This window comes from Pyricularia oryzae (assembly GCF_000002495.2).
Source record: "Pyricularia oryzae 70-15 unplaced genomic scaffold supercont8.8_4, whole genome shotgun sequence".
Lineage (NCBI taxonomy): Eukaryota > Fungi > Ascomycota > Sordariomycetes > Magnaporthales > Pyriculariaceae > Pyricularia > Pyricularia oryzae.
The window spans coordinates 9,049-25,208 of record NW_003803357.1 but is presented as its reverse complement, the minus strand read 5'-3'; the positions used below and the strand labels follow the sequence as shown (position 1 = coordinate 25,208).

Genomic DNA, 16,160 nt, shown 5'->3' with positions numbered 1-16,160 from the left:
AAGCTGCGAAAGTTGTCATGTTGCTGCTGGAGTCTTTGGCAGAGGAGCTGCAGTCCTAGGCGTTACAGGTGCCTACCTTACCTAGGGACAGTAACAAGACAAGAAAAAACAAGGCATAGTCACGGAACCCAATCCAAGTGAATCAAAGTCCTTCGGAATCTCGCATGCTCGGGTGGTAAAACGGACTTTTTTTCTCCTGCACAACGCACGAGTATGGGGATAAGTGGGGGTTTAGCTGGGTAAAGCCAGCAACAAGCTTGCCGCCGTTACATGTTGACGTGTTTGTCACCACTTTTTATGTACCTGCGTTCGTTTATCTCCGTCGCCCGTTCTTGAGTCCGAACAAACCTCGGCGACTTTTTGCCTGCCGCAAAATCCCGTAACTCGGGGCCTTTTTTTTTGTGCTCGGTAAACGCCATTGCGCCATTCAAATCATTCCGTTTCCGGCTAATCTCCGCATCACACGCGTGCAAACCCTGGCGCCAGATCCGATAAATATTTGTAATACGACGTTGGTAAGCGCAGGTGGGTTAGAATATGGTAGAAATTCACTATCAACAACCCCAGTTGTCGATTCGCTATAAGTAGTCCAGCATCTGGGGGCTATTCTCTGTTTTAGTTTTGTTGCAAGTTCGCCTCAAATAAACCTTTTTAGCACAGGTGCAAATATCCACGATCCGAAAGTTATTCTCCGGCTGGTTTGTTGCAACTGCGAATTGAATAACCTTTTCATAAGTCTGCTTATATCCAGCATCTGAAAGTCAATCTCAGATTGATTTGTTCCGCATCGAATAAACTGTGCAGAAATTCGCAACTCAAGCTTGCCTCAGATCCCTTCTCTTGCGACGAAAGTCACCCTCCCGGCAAACACTGCACACCAGAACCCTTACCAACCACACCACAACCGACACCATGGCACCCACCACCGTCCTGATCACTGGAGCGAACCGCGGCCTTGGCAAAGGCCTCTTGGAGCGATACCTCTCCCAGCCCAACCATGTACGTTTGCCCCACTCGGAGCTTTAACCGCCCCGGCCTTCCCGCGATGCACTTCCCAAGGGTCCAAACCTTGGACGTTTTGATTACCGATGTTGCTGACATCCAGTCTACTGCATACAAAAAAAATAGACCGTCGTCGCCGCCGTCCGCGACCCATCCCACTCCACCTCCCAGGCCCTGTCCTCCATCCCCAAGGCCGATGACAGCAAGCTGGTGGTGGTAAAGTACGACGCCGGCGTCGAGCAGGACGCGCACGACGTCGCGGAGACGCTGCAAAAGACGCACGGCATCGACAAGCTCGACGTGGTGATCGCCAACGCCGCCATCGCCAAGGGGTTCGTGCCCATCAAGGAGGCGAAGCGGTCCGACGTCCTGGAGCACGTCAACGTCAACGTGCTGGGCGTGCTGTCGCTGTTCCAGGCCACGCGGGCGCTGCTCGAGAGGGCGGCGGCAGACGCTTCGCCCGGGGAAAAGCCCGTCTTTGCCATCATCGGCACCGTCGCCGGCAGCATGGGCGGCATGATGGACATCCCCAACGCCGTCTACGGCGCGTCCAAGGTCATGGCGCACTGGTACGGCCTGCGCCTGCACAAGGAGGAGGAGTGGCTCAGCACCTTGGTCATCCACCCGGGCTGGGTGCAAACCGAGATGGGCAACTTTGCTGCCGGGCTCCTGGGGGTGTCCGAGGCGCCCGTCACCGTCGACGACTCGGTAAATGGCATGTTTTCCATCCTCACGGACAAGGACTCCAAAGAAAAGTATGGCGGCAAGTTGGTTGTGTATGACAAGACTTTCCTTGATTGGTAGAGGGGTCTAGAATTATTTGCGGCCTGGGGTTCTGGGGATGCATATGTGCTTTTGCGTGGCCTGGAGTTCCAAGGGGCTTCGTGTTGGATTAGAGTTGAAGAGTTAGAAGTTCCTTTTAGACAGTCATTGTTGATCTCTATTGCAAGCATTTTACTTGGAGCTGCAATCGTGTGCAAGTAATTGGGCAATCCTCTGGATATAAATCTCGATAATATGCAGTTTGCTAGTCATTCTTAGCAATTCAATATCCCAGTCTTACACTTTTGGAAATTGCAGTGCGAGAACAAGCGTCTTGAAGGCTCCTCTCTTCTGATCGTTATCCAAGGATATGTTTACGACATTTAACCTACAGGGAACAGGCAATGAATCCGTGGCCACCGTCAACATACAGCCCGAAGACATGTTCAACTACTGAATATTCCAGCAGTCTTGCGATTCCAACGACCGAGTTTCTCCAGTTCGTTGCGTGGTCGCTCACAGATAAAGCCAAATTGGTTTTGGTAATGAACTAATGATTCTAGTCTTTAGCAACGTCTCAACCACAATATTGCACTCCAAGAGTTGTTGCTGTTTTTAGCTTGAAACTGTTGCATTCGTGTAGAGCAACCGCCGAGGCTTCTAAGCGGAGATTTTCTTAGCAATAGCAAATGTACAGCACAAGAGGCTATATGTGTCGGGTGTCTAGGCACCTGACAAAGTGAATTCCGAAGTCGAATAAATACCAACGAATAAATCAAGACAATTATTTGATTTGTCTTTTTAACAACATATATTTTGCAACTACAACAAACTCTTAGTACAGCTTTCACAACCCACCGGACTACTATCCAAAATAATCGCAAAATAAGCCAAAAGAAGACAACCATCGAACACCATGCAGTTCACCCAGTTCGCCGCCTCCTTCGCCACTTCCATCCTCACCGTGGAACTCAGGATGCAGACCACATCAACTTGACAGCTCACGTAAAGAAGTCCTCGGCTCTTTCTGTATGCAGCGGCGTAACCTGCAAGCCGGGCCAAGGTTGCAAAGATGATTCAACAGGCGGTGGCGTCTACGCTTTCGTAACCAACCATATTGGTTGAAAACAACTTGTGCTCCTCAGGGGTTCTTTTTCTTTTTTTAATGGTTCTTTCACTGACCTAATTGAAGATTACGAATCTCTGAAAAAATCAACATACAAGCAATAAACGCAGTATTGGCCGTATGGGCTCCTATCAGGTTAGCATCTTTCAAACAAAATGATGCAAAAAGGGTCTGGGAAGGCGTTTGCCATGGCGAATATGTGCACTTACAAATCTCTCCACACAAGACAATCAATGCAATTTTGAGGCAACTGTTCTCCTTTCTACCCACTCATTGTGGAATATAGTCCAAATCCGTCATCCTTCATACAAGAGCGCAGACAAGGCAACGACATATCATATCCCGGCAGACTCCAAGACCAGCTGCAACTCGCATAACATTCAGAAGTCTCAGCGGAGGCGCTAGAGTCCATCTGCTATGCGCGTCATTCCAAGCGATCTGAACGAGCTCATCTTTGCCTGGTGTGATCCCAGCTTACTTAATCACCCAGCTTTGACTGTTGGCTCACTCTGCTGTTCAAACATCAGAAAAGATGGCACGGCTGCCGAAGATAGGCTCCATTGTGTACGTCGAGGTTGCACTCTGACGGGGATGCTCCGCACGGGCGGTATCAAAATGTTTATTACCCTACCACGTAACCGCTTGGCTGTGTCGTCGGCGACAGTCGGAAACCTACCGTGGTACAGAAAGTGATGGATGGATCCAGCACCTGGGACATTGCAATGCTAATCAACTCAAAATTGTCGCCCCATCGAGCCAGTTCACAGGATGCGAGGGGGGTTCCATTGGTTATTTTTGGCACCGCCCTTGGACTCCTGACCGGTGGGGTCAGGAACCTCAGACCTTGGTGCTTCTGGAAAGTCTGCAGCGGTCAAAGAGCCCGGCACCCGGGGTGCGGTGACCAATGAGCGCTGTGACAAAAAAAAAAAAGAAAAAAAAAAAAAAAAAACCACCACTACCTCCTTTCTCTGTTATTCCCTATGGGGCGCCACAGCCAGCCTCCGAGGTGTCATTAGGGCTTGGACATTGTTGGCGAATGTTTCGGCCCACATGGGCGCGGTGGCGGGGTGGACAAGGTTAAAAAGGAGATATAACCGAAAGTGGTGTTTAATGCTAAATCGATCTTGGGAGTAATTAGAGGTTTATCAGAAAGAAAAGGGCAAAATGATATGCAGGGCACGCAGATCAGGTGGTTCGCTCACTTATATCTCCGACTTTTAACCGTCAGGCACCTCGCGGCAAGCAAAAGTACAGCAGTCCTGTGCGTCTACCGATTGTAGCGGTCAGTTCAAAGCTACAAAGGCGAAGCCGAGTCAAGCGGCCACGTGCAACGCATTTTCATTGCATCGTCGTCCATCTGCATGGCATGAATCTCGACGCAACAAGGGGAATTACTTAGCTTTTACATGGCGGCTGACGGAGACAGACTTGGACAAGAGTTGACGTGGTTTCCACCATTAGAGCTCAGGCTGGTTCATTCAACGTCTTCCCAAAATTTACTCTGTCAATCTACTGCACACATTTGCATTTTACTAAAAGAATACTAGAAATAGTGTCTTTTAATAGACCCAGCAGCCTTTCTACCGCCGGCTCGGTCCAGCCTTGGTTGTCCATGGCTATGACGATTGTGCCGACTGCGACCGTCTCTCGGCCATCCGTCCGTCCAAACAGCCCCGCCTACTCCGGTACAGACTCTTGGGGCTTCAGACCGTACCTGCAGACTGCAAGGGGCGTAAACGTAGGAATGAGTGGGCATGGCGCACAGTCCCCAGCCATCTGCCGCCGGATTGGTCTCTTTTCGGGATGGTTCAAGTGGCCCATGAAATGCTCCATCATCGTGCATCGTTGCATAAGGCAAAATGCCTGCTACAATTTGCCGAGATTACCGAACAGTGGCAGCGCGTCGTCGCTTCCTCAGGGGCAGTGCGCTTAGCCTTGGAAATCTAGCACTTTAACCCCTGGGTCGCGGGACGCGATGTCTCTGGCGGCGGCTGTGTCTGTGTTGACTGCAACGAGGAGCTGTCTCTTGGCTGACCCGCCGTTGTTCTGTTGCGGTTTTCCTTTTGACAAAGATACGATGCATTTGGTTTTGGAGGTGCTCACAGCGGAGGCGCGCACCTGACAAGTTACTTGAATGAACAGGCCTATATTTGCCCGGTACACTGCCTTGCTTTGTAAATATCGTGGCTTCAAATTTGGATTGAAATATAAATTCTTATCTTTATGGTATCTGACCGAGCATTTCTCGTACCTGACGAAAGAGGCCAACGGCAGATTGCACATTTGCCTTGACACCAATACGCGAATAGCCCACTTCCAGTTGGAACCTAGGTTAAATGTTCCGGAACGCCCCAAGTTGCGTCACTTGGGAGCCACCCGCAAAGTAGCCCTCGCCTCCGAAGCGGAGGGATATGCACATGAAGCGTTGCTGGCCGATCACCCACAGACACCGAAAATACTCCTTTGCCGAAAGGCGATCAAAGTCATCGTCATCAACAAAAACTTTGAGTTCCTATCTCGGGCTTGGCAGGGCGTGATGGCAGGTTTACTCGACCCCTCGTATTGCCGCAACTATCATAGGGGGTAAACTCCATTCAATATTGCGACACTATTTACGAAGGAAGTAAATGGGGCCGACGTGTTGGCACGTCGCATTTCAATATAATCTAGGGATGCAACACGTGAGTTACATTGACGGCTGCAAACGAGATTATCCGAGTGGCTGGCTGGCACAAAGTGAACACGCGTCGCTGCTGTTGCGGGGATGTGGCCTGCACGGGGAAGTGGGCATCGCCAGGGGGGGCTCTGGCCACGAGGTCGCAGCCGAGCTTTTGTGATTGCAACCCTATCGAGCGCCCCCGGACTGGGCGAGAAAGCTTGACTCGGCCGCAGAGCCGACGGACCTCCCTAATCAGGACAGGCCGTAACAACGATATAAGAATATGGCTTTGCCAAGTATATGCGATGGTTTGCTTGTTCCGGACCAGGCCGCCGTCCATCTCTCGGTACCCCCTCTTACAGTCGTTACTGCCAAGACTCGAGTCCCTGGGTTTTATTGCAGCTCCAGATTCGGTTCTGAAGCTTACGCGCCCCCCCACAACAACCGCCCGCCATGAGGTTCTCAAATCTGGTCAACGCTCTTGGAGCGCTCGCTGTGCTGCCGGTGCTTTCGACGGCGCTCACGGTCGGCGATGTCATGAGCAAGTCGCTGGCGCATTTCGGCGAGCTCGAGCTCAGAAAGAGAGCCACCATCGGCGACATCCTCAAGGACGTTGAGAATGGGGCGTCGTGCGGGGCGTGCAATTCCCTGCTCCTCGTCCTCCAGGCGCTTGCCCACACGGGCAACGACAACTTCTCCAAGGTCATCACGGCGGTCTGCCAGGGCCTCAAGGTGCAGGACAGCGACGTCTGCGCCGGAGCCATCGGTCTCGAGGGACCCATCCTGGCCCACGACCTCCGCGTCATGACGGTCGGGACCAAGACCTCGGACCTCTTCTGCCTCACCGTCTTTGGCCTCTGCCAGTGGCCCGAGGTCGACACCAAGAACGCGCCGGCGCTGTCGGCCAAGCCCGCCGGCGTCTCGCGGCCTGCCACCAGCGGCCGCGCCCCGCTCAAGGTGGTGCACATCAGCGACATCCACATCGACCTGAGCTACGAGCAGGGCGCCAGCTGGAACTGCACCAAGAACATCTGCTGCCGGCCGTACACGGCGGCGGACAAGCCGGGGCAGAACGACACGCCGGCCGGCAAGTTTGGCGACGTGCACTGCGACACGCCGGTGACGCTGGAGGAGAGCATGTACAGCGCCATCGAGACGCTGGTGCCGGACCGCAACTTCACCATCTTCACGGGCGACGCGGTCGAGGGCGCCGTGTGGCTCGTCACGCAGACCGAGGTCACCAACGACCTCAACGACGCCTTTGGCCGCATGGGCAGCCTCGGCGCCGTCTACCCCGTCACGGGCAACCACGACGTCGCCCCCGTCAACTCGTTCCCGCCCACCGCCGTCGACACCGACATGTCGTCGCAGTGGGCCTACGACACCATGAGCACGGGCTGGCAGGGCTGGATCGGATCCGCGGCCGCGGCCGAGGTCTCGACCAACCACGGCAGCTACTCCGTCCTGGACAAGGCGTCGGGCCTGCGCATCATCAGCGTCAACACCAACTTTTGGTACAAGCAAAACTTTTGGATGTACGAGAAGAACTGGGAGAGCGACCCGAGCGGCATGTTTGCCTGGCTCGTGGGCGAGCTGAGCAAGGCCGAGGCCGCCAACGAGAGGGTCTGGCTTCTTGGACACATGCCCATGGGTTCGGGGGACACCTTTCACGACTCGTCGTACTACTTTGGTAAGTGTCTGGTGCGCCAGTGTGCTGCCAAAGAATAGGGAAAAAGTAAAAGAAAGAAACCAGAAACTAAAAATACTAACACCCTCTCCACTGCCTCCAGACCAAATCATCCAGCGATACGACGCCACCATCGCAGCCACCTTCTACGGCCACACCCACAAGGACCAGTTCGAGATCGCCTACAGCGACTACAGCGCCCAGTCCGCCTCGACCGCGACCATGGTGTCCTACGTGGCCCCGGCCCTGACGCCCACCTCGGGCAACCCGACCTTTCGCGTCTACGACGTCGACCCCGTGACCTTTGCCGTGCTCGACTACACCGTCTACTACACCGACGTCACCTCGCCCAGCTACCAGACCAACCCGGTGTGGCAGAAGCTGTACTCGGTCAAGGAGGCGTACGGGCCGCTGGTGGGCGTGACGGACCCCACGGCGGAGCTGACGCCGGCCTTTTGGCACAACCTGACCGCCGTCTTTGAGAGCGACGACGCCGTCTTCCAGACCTACCGCGCCCGCAAGACCCGCGGCTACGACACGTCCTTTTGCGACGCCGACTGCAAGGCCGCCGAGATCTGCCAGATGCGCGCCGCCGACGCCCAGCACAACTGCGTCGCCGTCAAGCCCGGCGTCAACTTCAAGCGCGACGAGAGCAGCGGCGACGCCGACCTTCCCGCCGCCGACGACCACGGCCACGTCGGCGAGTGCGACGGCAGCCAGGCCGCCCCCATCCTCAGCGACATCTCCACCTCCACCGAGGGCCTCGAGACTTTGAGGAGCGTCCTGTCCGAGGTTCTGGGGCCTGCCTTCCTCGACCAGCAGGTTCCCGAGTACAATGCGACGTCTGTTTCGACTTAGAATGTGTGTATAAATTATAATTAGTTGTTTACCTAGTTAGCAGTCACTTAATAAGTTAATAATACCCTGTATAATGTTTCAAAATGCACCGGTGCCGCAAATTGCGGTCTAGACATGTCAATCAGCGTTGTTTTATTTCTATCTTGTATATCTATCCGTTTAGCTTGCGCCATCACTGTACGTAATCCAGGTGAACATTTTTATTTTATAAATATTCAACCGACCCCCCACGGCGAAATGTTCAGTAGCCGTTGCAGTTGCAGTCTGCCCGGGATAGGCTTGCCCAGCCTGTAATGTGTGTGGTCAAGGTTCTTCAGAGCTGGACCGGGTCGCCTTGTTCCTCAAACGGGGTGAGTCTATCGTTGCCAGGAAGCTGACGGTACTGCTCCTTCCTCGTGGGTTTATCGAGTTTCACCGCGGCTCCGTATTGATTCCAGGGCGTTACTGGCAAGTTCCTGATCCTCTGGGCAATCTCCTTCTTTGACCTACCGGGCTTCACATGCCCCTGTTCCTGCTCCTCCGTAGCCTCCTGACTTCGCTTCTCGACATAGTCTTCTCCTACCCTGGAGGCCAACCTGTCTAGTCGCTCGCGCTCAGACGTCTTGGACGACCCACGGTTCTTGGAGGTGTGGCGGCCAGAGCCTCGTGCCGCAGCTCCCTGGTTGCCGTGGTCTGCTTGTCGATGCGCGGCCAACCTCTCTTCGGTTCGGAACGGTGCAGCACAAGTCTCGCACGAGTGATAACTACCGTCGTGGACCTTTGGCACAGGCGTCAAGCCCTGACTCGGCCTGGCGCCATAAGCCTCACCATCCGCAAACGGGTTCCCAGGGGCGGAGCCGGAAGGCATGGGGGCGGCAGTGGCCCCCATGGCAACGAGGGCCCAAATCGAAAGAAAGTTTGAAAGCTGCATTTTGGCAGAGGTATGTCACGAGAAATGAGACTGCAAGAAAGTATTGAAAAAAAGAAGAAGAATAAAAGAGTGTATCGCTGAAAGCAACAATAATGAAAGAAAACGGATGAAATGCAAGATTCAAAACGAAAGTTGACAAAGGCTGAGTGACCTGAGGAAAAAGAAAATTCAAGTTAAATTAGCATCCGAGATGCCATCTCCTTTATACATGGAAATCTAATTACAAGACTAAGAGAACATACTTTAACCTTTGGACGAATCGAACTACAATCCTTGTCTTGGTAAATATGGCAATAGTATTTTCATGGCTGCTATTTTTATTTTTAGCCTGGTGTGCATTAATGTCTATTAATCGTTCCCCATGCAGCCCGTGACAATCTTTCCATTTGCGGAAACAGTCAACATCCAAATCTGTACACGAAATATGATTGACTTTCATGAATAGTATTAGCTTCGACATCCCATCAGCTCAACATATGCTAGCATTACGCTTTGCCCATGCGACTGGGACTTGCGAGTGTCGCGCGGGAAAAAAAACCAAAAAAAAACCAGACGTGGTGAAGAACATCTATAATGACAGTATGACAACAAAGCCTCGATGGATTTCAACTGTCCTCGCTGTTTACATTGTCGCCCATTTGCTCAATGTAGGAAATCAAACATGGGTCAAGGGAGACTTAAAAACCGGCTTTTTCACAAGGCGCAGAGTCCCCGGATCGTCGAGGTTACATCCCGGCAGTGCCCATTCTAGACCTGCGAAAAGCCATGACCACCAATGGGATCTCGATCACTGCATTTACTTGGTCAACATCTCGACCGCTGAGTTGGATAATTGTATATCCTTATTCTCAAAGATTGGCTGAAAAATAAGTACATGCATATCAATTAGACTTTGTAAGCCCATGTCCCACTGATGAAAAAAAAAAAAAAAGAAAAAAAAAAAAAAAAAGAAAAAAAAAAAAAAAAAAACAAGCGATATTCCAATTTCCAGATTGGCGCATCATCAAGCAATGGGACTACTACCACTATCACAAAAGGCATCCAGGCAGTTGAAAGCATCTTTCAAGTCAAGGGCAGCCCCGAAAGACAAGATATTTTTGGATTTATACGAAAGTGAACCACGTGGCGCAAGGCATAGGCTCTGGGATGGTGATCCATGGTGACGCCAAGGAATACAGGTTGGCCTGTCGGCAGTTCGACTCAGGATGGCCATGTCAGCCGCCCGTCGGCAGACAGCGAGTCTGTCGATAAAAATATCTCCAGGGCGCGGCGACAGATCAATACCTGATCACCGCCACCAAGGGTGCAGCTGCGGAACTTTTCTGACCAAGAAATGTTCATTTCTTGTTCTTCATTTGGAGTCACAAAGTGGCCGGCTTGATTCTCAGCGGTAGGCAAATTAGAAGCCTCGGTCCATCGGCTACCATGACCAAGGGTGTTTTACATCGAGTAATTAATTGCAATTACGCCGGAATCTTCCATTTTTTAAACTTTGAAATGACACAAGCAGCCCATTTTATTCAAGGGGAATGGCTACACCGTCTTGTGCTCCTCCATCAGCCACTCTTCCGCTTGCCAAACATCTTGAGAGGGTTCCTGCCCTTGAACTTGAGCCAAGTGGCCAGGTACACCACCGCGTAATTAAAAACAATAAATCCACAAAAGATGCCCACGTCGCGCCACCGGTTGTAGTAATACACGCTGAAGCTCGCGGCGAACTGATCGCCGTCGGCGTACTGGCACAGCTCGCACATGCCGCCCTGGCCGGTGCGCAGCCGCCCGCCGGCCTGCGCCACGTAGGGCCCCGCGTACTCCTCGCAGGACGAGCCGGGCGGCGGCTCGAAGCGCGCGAGCTCGTCAGCGCTGCACTCGAGCGGCTGGGCGTGCACGGCGACGCCCAGCAGTGCCTCGAGGAGGTAGTGAAAGGGCGAGAGCCAGTACATCCACTCGCGCCAAAAGGTGGGGATCTGGGCGGGCGGCACCACGACGCCGCAGAAGCTGATGATGAAGGTGAAGAAGAGGGGCACCAGCAGCGAGGCCAGCAGCTTGTTGGGCGAAAAGGCGGCGACGGCCTGGCCGAAGCTGACGTAGTAGAGCTCAAAGAGCACGACCATGAGAAAGGCAAAGGCGGACGAGGAGGCGGGCATGATGTCGCGCCAGCCAAAGATGCCCCACCACCAGCAGTTGAAGTAGACGGCGCCGGCGAGCACGGCGACGGGGATCTCGGCCAGCACGGCGCCCGTCACCCAGGCGGACCAGCTGTAGATCTTGGCCTTGTTCTCGCGCCACTGGAAGATCTGCCGCGAGTCGATAAAGACGGGCTGCAGCTGCTGGATCAGCGGCGGGCAGATGGTCAGCGTCATGAAGACGGAGAAGAGCCGGTTCTGGTAGTCGATGGACGCGAACCCTATCCGGAAGAAGGTGAAGCAGTTGAAGAGCCCCGTCAGGATGTGCAGCATGAACTTGCCCACGAGGTAGCCTGGGTTGCGCCAGTACGAGACGAAAGAGCGGCGCACGACGGCCGACATTTGCGCGGATAGCGGCATGGCGTATTCCCGTTCGTCGCGCAGGCTCTGGGTCTGTTCGGCCTGTTGCCGTTGGGAAATCATGTCGTCAATCTCGCGGGTCCTCGCCTCGCGCTCCTTGGAGTTTTGCCACACGTCTCCCCAGTCCTGGCCCTTGTAGTCCGGATCGCCCGCCCCGATGGCGTCGAGCATGTACTCGGCCGGGTTGGCGTTGGGTGGGCATTTGTGAGCTCCGTTGCCCTCTAGGTATCCCAAAAGATCCTGACTGTCGTGGCCGAGCGGGCCGTGATAGACCACGCGCCCTCCAGCCTTGAGCAGGAGCAGCTCGTCAAAGTTCTCGAAAAGAATGGCCGACGGTTGGTGGATCGTGCACAGCACTGCTTGCCCTGCGTCGGCGAGCTTTCTCAAAAAGCGGACAATGTTGAAGGCAGCGCCCGAGTCGAGTCCAGACGTCGGTTCGTCGAGGAACATGAGCAATTCGGGTTTCGAAGCCAGTTCCACTCCAATGGTCAGCCTCTTGCGCTGTTCAGTGTTGAGACCCTCGCCGACGTTGCCGATCGTGGCACCAGCGATGCTGCGCATCTCGAGCAGGTCGATAATGGTCTCGCAGTAGTCGAGCTTTTCTTGCTTGGGAACCTCGCGGGGTTGTCTGAGCAAGGCCGAGAACTGGAGGGCTTCACGCACGGTGGCGGTGGGCTCGTGGATATCCATCTGCTCTGCAAATCCCGTCGCACGTTGAAAGGATTTGGGAAGAGGTCGGCCGTCCACCAGGAACTCGCCCGTCACGGTGCCTGTTTGGATACGCTGGGCGAGGGTATTGAGGAGGGTGGTCTTTCCAGCGCCTAAAGTTGTTTGTTTGTGTTAGCATCTCCTGCAAGTTTGAAGTGCATATTTCAGCAAGACCAGACGCCATGCTAAACTTACCAGAAGCACCCATCAAAGCCGTGAGCTTTCCAGGCCGAACATATCCTTGAACATCAGATAGAAGCTTGCGCTTGCCACCCTTGCTTGAGATCTCGTAGTTGACGTCCCTAAAGGTAAAAATGGTCTCATTCTCAGCGACCTGGTTTGACCTCTTGTCGTCTTCCTCGGTCGACCCTTCGCGAGGTGATACCGGGGCTTGAGAATCAGATCCCGTCGTTCCTACTTCCTCATCTTTTTCGTTCCCTCCCTTGCCCTTGCCGCCCGTCTCGATGGTGCTCTCCAGCTGCTTGGGGACCTGTCCGCGCTTGAAGACGGTTATTGCGCCGCCTCCCTTGTTGGGCTTCATCCTCTCCATGCCGAGGGCTGTAAGGAGCACAAAAAAGATGAAAAACGCCCAGAGGAACCCAAAGTTCCTCCAAAGGTGGGCGCGCGTGTAGCTGAAGGACTCGGCAATGTAGTTTGCACCGCTGACGGTTGAATCGCCAGGTGTGCTGCCAGCCAGGGTACATCCTTGGTATTGCGGCTCGGCCTGTGGTCCCTGGGGAACCAGAAATGGCCCGTTGCACGTGAGCTCCTGTCGATAAAACTCGTTTGACATTAGACACTCGAATCCATACTGCAACCAGTTGATCCATCGGAGCCACCCGAACCAAACCGGCATGGAGGTCGGAGGGATCAGATAGCCGGTGTAGACGACAAGAATTTGAACCGCAAGACCAGTGAAGCGCGTGGCCACGTCCAGAGTTCCGCACCAGGCAGAGATGGCACGGAAGAAGGAATAGGTCGTCATGGTGACCAACCAGAGGATCAAGTTGGCGATGAAATACTGCGATGCCGTCCGTGCCAGGTGGGACATGAAGTAGATGATGACAGTGAACAAAACAACCTGGATAAAGACGAGTGGCACGTCGACGACGGTCTGTGCGATGGCGTATGCGGAGGGACGGTAAAACGAGAACGACTTGTGCTTGAGCAGGATAGGCTTGGACTCGAACGCGGCAGTCTGTTCCGCCAGCGCAAGCAGCGCGTTGAACAAGAGCAGCAGGAATAAAACACCACCGCGCGGGAACGCCCCAGAGGCGGTCTCGGGCAGGTTGAAGAAGAGACTGCCGATGATGAGCCCCTGGAACACGAGGCCGCCCCACTTGCCCAGCAGGGAGGCCTTGTCGCCAATCATGACGAGGAACTGACGCTTGGTGCAGGCGATGACCTGCTTGTGGAACGGGATCTCGTAGTTCTTGGTGCGCTCGCGCTTGGGCTTCCCGGCCTCGATGGCGGCGCGTGCTTCGACCTGCTGCTGCTGCTCGGCCTCGAACCGCGACATGTCCTCGAGGTTGGCCCGGTAGATGTTGCTACGCCGGTAGGCCTCGGCGAACTGCTCCGGGGTGCGGGGGAACCTGTCCTCCCAGCCCTGGCGGACGTGTCGCTCGTGCGGGTCCGTGACCGAGATGAGAAAGTCGGCCGTGGTCCAGCGTTCGGGGCAGTGGAAGCCAAGGTCGATAAAGTACTGCTTGGCCTGTTCCGAGGGACCAAAGTAGAGGCACTTGCCCGCGTCGATGAGCAGGACCTTGTCGGCGAGCTCGTACAGCGACTCGCCGGCCTGGTAGAGCGACACGGCCGTCGACGTGTTGGCCATGTTGGTCATGGCACGGATCGACCGCAGATACTCGACGGCGGTGCTGGCGTCGAGGCCCTTGCTGGAGTTGTCCCAGCCCTGGACTGAAGCCCGTGCGATCATGGCCTCTGCGATGCTCACTCGCTTCCTCTCACCGCCCGATACACCACGCACATACTCGTTGCCGACCTTGGTGTCGAGCGTGTGCTCAATCCAAAACAGCTTGGTGATGACGCGCATGAATTCGCGGATATAATCCTGTCGTGTCTCCCCTTCAAGACGAGACTCCTTGCCGGGCGCACGGGTCTCGAGCGCAAAGTGAAGAGTGCGCTTGACCGACAGCGTGGCGTAGTTGAGATCCTCCTCGGGGTTGTAAATGATGTCGCCGCGGTAGTCGCGGGCCATGGTCTTGGCATCGACGCCTCCGTACGAGACGTCACCCAAGACGGACTCGAAGCCGGCGCGCTGGTTGCAAAAGGTCTTGAGGAAAGTGCTGCAGCCGGAGCCGGGACGACCCAGCACCAGCAGCAGCTCGCCCGGCCGCACGCAGCCGTCAAAGTGAGAAATGAGCTCCCGGACGGGCGGCTTGGCAAAGGCGGCGCGCGGTCCCTTGGTGAAGAGGTGCCCGACCTTGCGCGGCAGGGCCAGGAAGATGTCGCCGACGGTGGGCTGCAGGGTGGCGCCCAGGCCGACCCCCTTAACGGTGAGGTCTCTAAAGATGACGCCGCTGCGTCGCGTCTTCTCCTCGGCGCTCTGCCGCTGACGCTCGTGGCCAAACATCCTCGACACGAGCCGCTCGATCTCCTGCCCTTCGTCCTCGTCGCTCTCGGCCGGTGCCGAGGCATGCGTCCCACCCGTTCGCCTCCTCGATAGAGCCCGAAAGATGTCGTCCTCCGTGTAGCTGGTCGCTTTGCGCTCAAACCCAGGTCTCGCATCACTGCCGGTCGCGCGCACCGCCTGCGAATCGGTGCGCAGCGGAGCGAACCGCTTTTCGGACCCGTCATCTTGGCTTGCGGTTTCGTTGTTTAGGCCTTCTTTTTCGGTCAAGGATGAAGAGGTCGAGCCGATGTCGCCTCCTATCGCTGGTCCCGGCCTGCGGATTTGCTCGGTCGGCGCGTCGACGTGCGAGCGAGATGCGCGCAATTGCGACGTGACCAACGGAAAGTTCCTTTCAGTCAGCGGCGTCGGACCAGGCGGCGACTCTGGGAAGCCGCCAGGAATGTCGGTATCTTTGGGTGTAGGCCTGTCGTCCATTTTTGCGGTTGGCCACTGCTGAACTCAATGATACATAACGACCCCTGATCTGGCTCATACCGGTCGAAAAAGGTTGGTTTGCAGTGCATGATTTGAGATATATACCCACCCAAGGCAAGATAAGGTACCCGAATGCGCCAGTGGATAAGCTTCCAGACATTTTGGAATGCGGCTTACATGTCTATGACGATGCGATTCGCTGTTCCAGCTTGTCCCGTTCCCGATGTTGCAGATGCCTAGGGTTTAACCCCGGTTCCTCCGCCCGTCTGCCATCGATCTGGAACTGGTGAAATCGCAACCGGCAATCTTGCTAGCGTGGCCCGACCCGCATTTCGGGGCCGCCCATTCGTTCAACATGATGTCATTGATCTCAAAAGACAAACAATTCCTCACCCAAACAACTGCTTGCAAACACACAAAAGTTCCATTTCGCCATCTTCGGACTCTCGGGTCTCTGGCTTTCGCGAGATAGCTCAATTGCTTACTACTTCCGTTTGTCAGTTACACAAATCGTGCCTCATTGATACGTTGAGGCATCTTGGCACATAGGGGTTTTCCTACCTCGCTTGCTCGATAAGCTTAGCTCTCAAACTTGGTGGCATCTTCCTTTGGTGTCCGTAGCTTCGGACATGGCCAGCTTGCCAGCCTTACAAATAATGATGATGAGCGGAGCGGACGATACGGACCTATCATGCTTTAAGCCAAAAGAACCTGAGATAACATGGCCTGCGTGCTCGGCATTTATCTGCATCGACAGGGTCCAACAGCATCATCGAACCCGCATCGATGCCGGTACAGGGTAGGTTGTCAAATTTCAATGGCCTATGGCCGAAACCTG

The 16,160-nt window shown here is 54.8% G+C and overlaps 5 protein-coding genes across 5 annotated transcripts; 2 read left to right on the top strand and 3 right to left on the bottom strand.

Annotated features, from left to right (window-relative positions):
• Positions 1–546: 546 nt before the first annotated feature.
• MGG_10274 (uncharacterized protein) lies at positions 547–2,045 on the top strand. The gene is made up of 2 exons (XM_016990520.1): positions 547–999; positions 1,129–2,045. The coding sequence occupies exons 1-2, from the start codon at positions 913–915 to the stop codon at positions 1,804–1,806; spliced, it is 765 nt and encodes a 254-aa protein (XP_016846012.1). The 5' UTR covers positions 547–912; the 3' UTR covers positions 1,807–2,045.
• A 1,606-nt stretch (positions 2,046–3,651) lies between these two features.
• MGG_18119 (uncharacterized protein) lies at positions 3,652–4,733 on the bottom strand (the record flags this gene model as incomplete). The annotated part of the gene is made up of 2 exons (XM_016990580.1): positions 3,652–3,801; positions 4,605–4,733. 2 exons carry the CDS (start codon positions 4,731–4,733, stop codon positions 3,652–3,654), a joined length of 279 nt encoding a protein of 92 aa, XP_016846011.1.
• Positions 4,734–6,002: 1,269 nt separating this feature from the next.
• MGG_10275 (uncharacterized protein) lies at positions 6,003–8,094 on the top strand (the record flags this gene model as incomplete). Its single annotated transcript, XM_016990521.1, has 2 exons — positions 6,003–7,239; positions 7,340–8,094. 2 exons carry the CDS (start codon positions 6,003–6,005, stop codon positions 8,092–8,094), a joined length of 1,992 nt encoding a protein of 663 aa, XP_016846010.1.
• A 313-nt stretch (positions 8,095–8,407) lies between these two features.
• On the bottom strand, positions 8,408–9,004 carry MGG_10276 (uncharacterized protein; the record flags this gene model as incomplete). The annotated part of the gene is made up of 1 exon (XM_016990522.1): positions 8,408–9,004. One exon carries the CDS (start codon positions 9,002–9,004, stop codon positions 8,408–8,410), a length of 597 nt encoding a protein of 198 aa, XP_016846009.1.
• Positions 9,005–10,246: 1,242 nt separating this feature from the next.
• MGG_10277 (uncharacterized protein) lies at positions 10,247–15,399 on the bottom strand. The gene is made up of 2 exons (XM_016990523.1): positions 12,454–15,399; positions 10,247–12,371 (listed from the first exon to the last, which is right to left on the bottom strand). The coding sequence occupies exons 1-2, from the start codon at positions 15,320–15,322 to the stop codon at positions 10,561–10,563; spliced, it is 4,680 nt and encodes a 1,559-aa protein (XP_016846008.1). The 5' UTR covers positions 15,323–15,399; the 3' UTR covers positions 10,247–10,560.
• Between the last annotated feature and the right edge of the window lie 761 nt (positions 15,400–16,160).

What these genes read in the sequence shown, in the direction of transcription:
- MGG_10274 (XM_016990520.1), top strand. Translation starts at nt 913, where the DNA reads ATGGCACCCACCACCGTCCTGATCACTGGAGCGAACCGCGGCCTTGGC. An exon ending in ACCTCTCCCAGCCCAACCAT is followed by an intron (nt 1,000 to 1,128) that starts GTACGTTTGCCC and finishes CAAAAAAAATAG; the next exon opens with ACCGTCGTCGCCGCCGTCCG.
- MGG_10277 (XM_016990523.1), bottom strand. Translation starts at nt 15,322, where the DNA reads ATGGACGACAGGCCTACACCCAAAGATACCGACATTCCTGGCGGCTTC. An exon ending in GGCTTTGATGGGTGCTTCTG is followed by an intron (nt 12,372 to 12,453) that starts GTAAGTTTAGCA and finishes AAACAACTTTAG; the next exon opens with GCGCTGGAAAGACCACCCTC.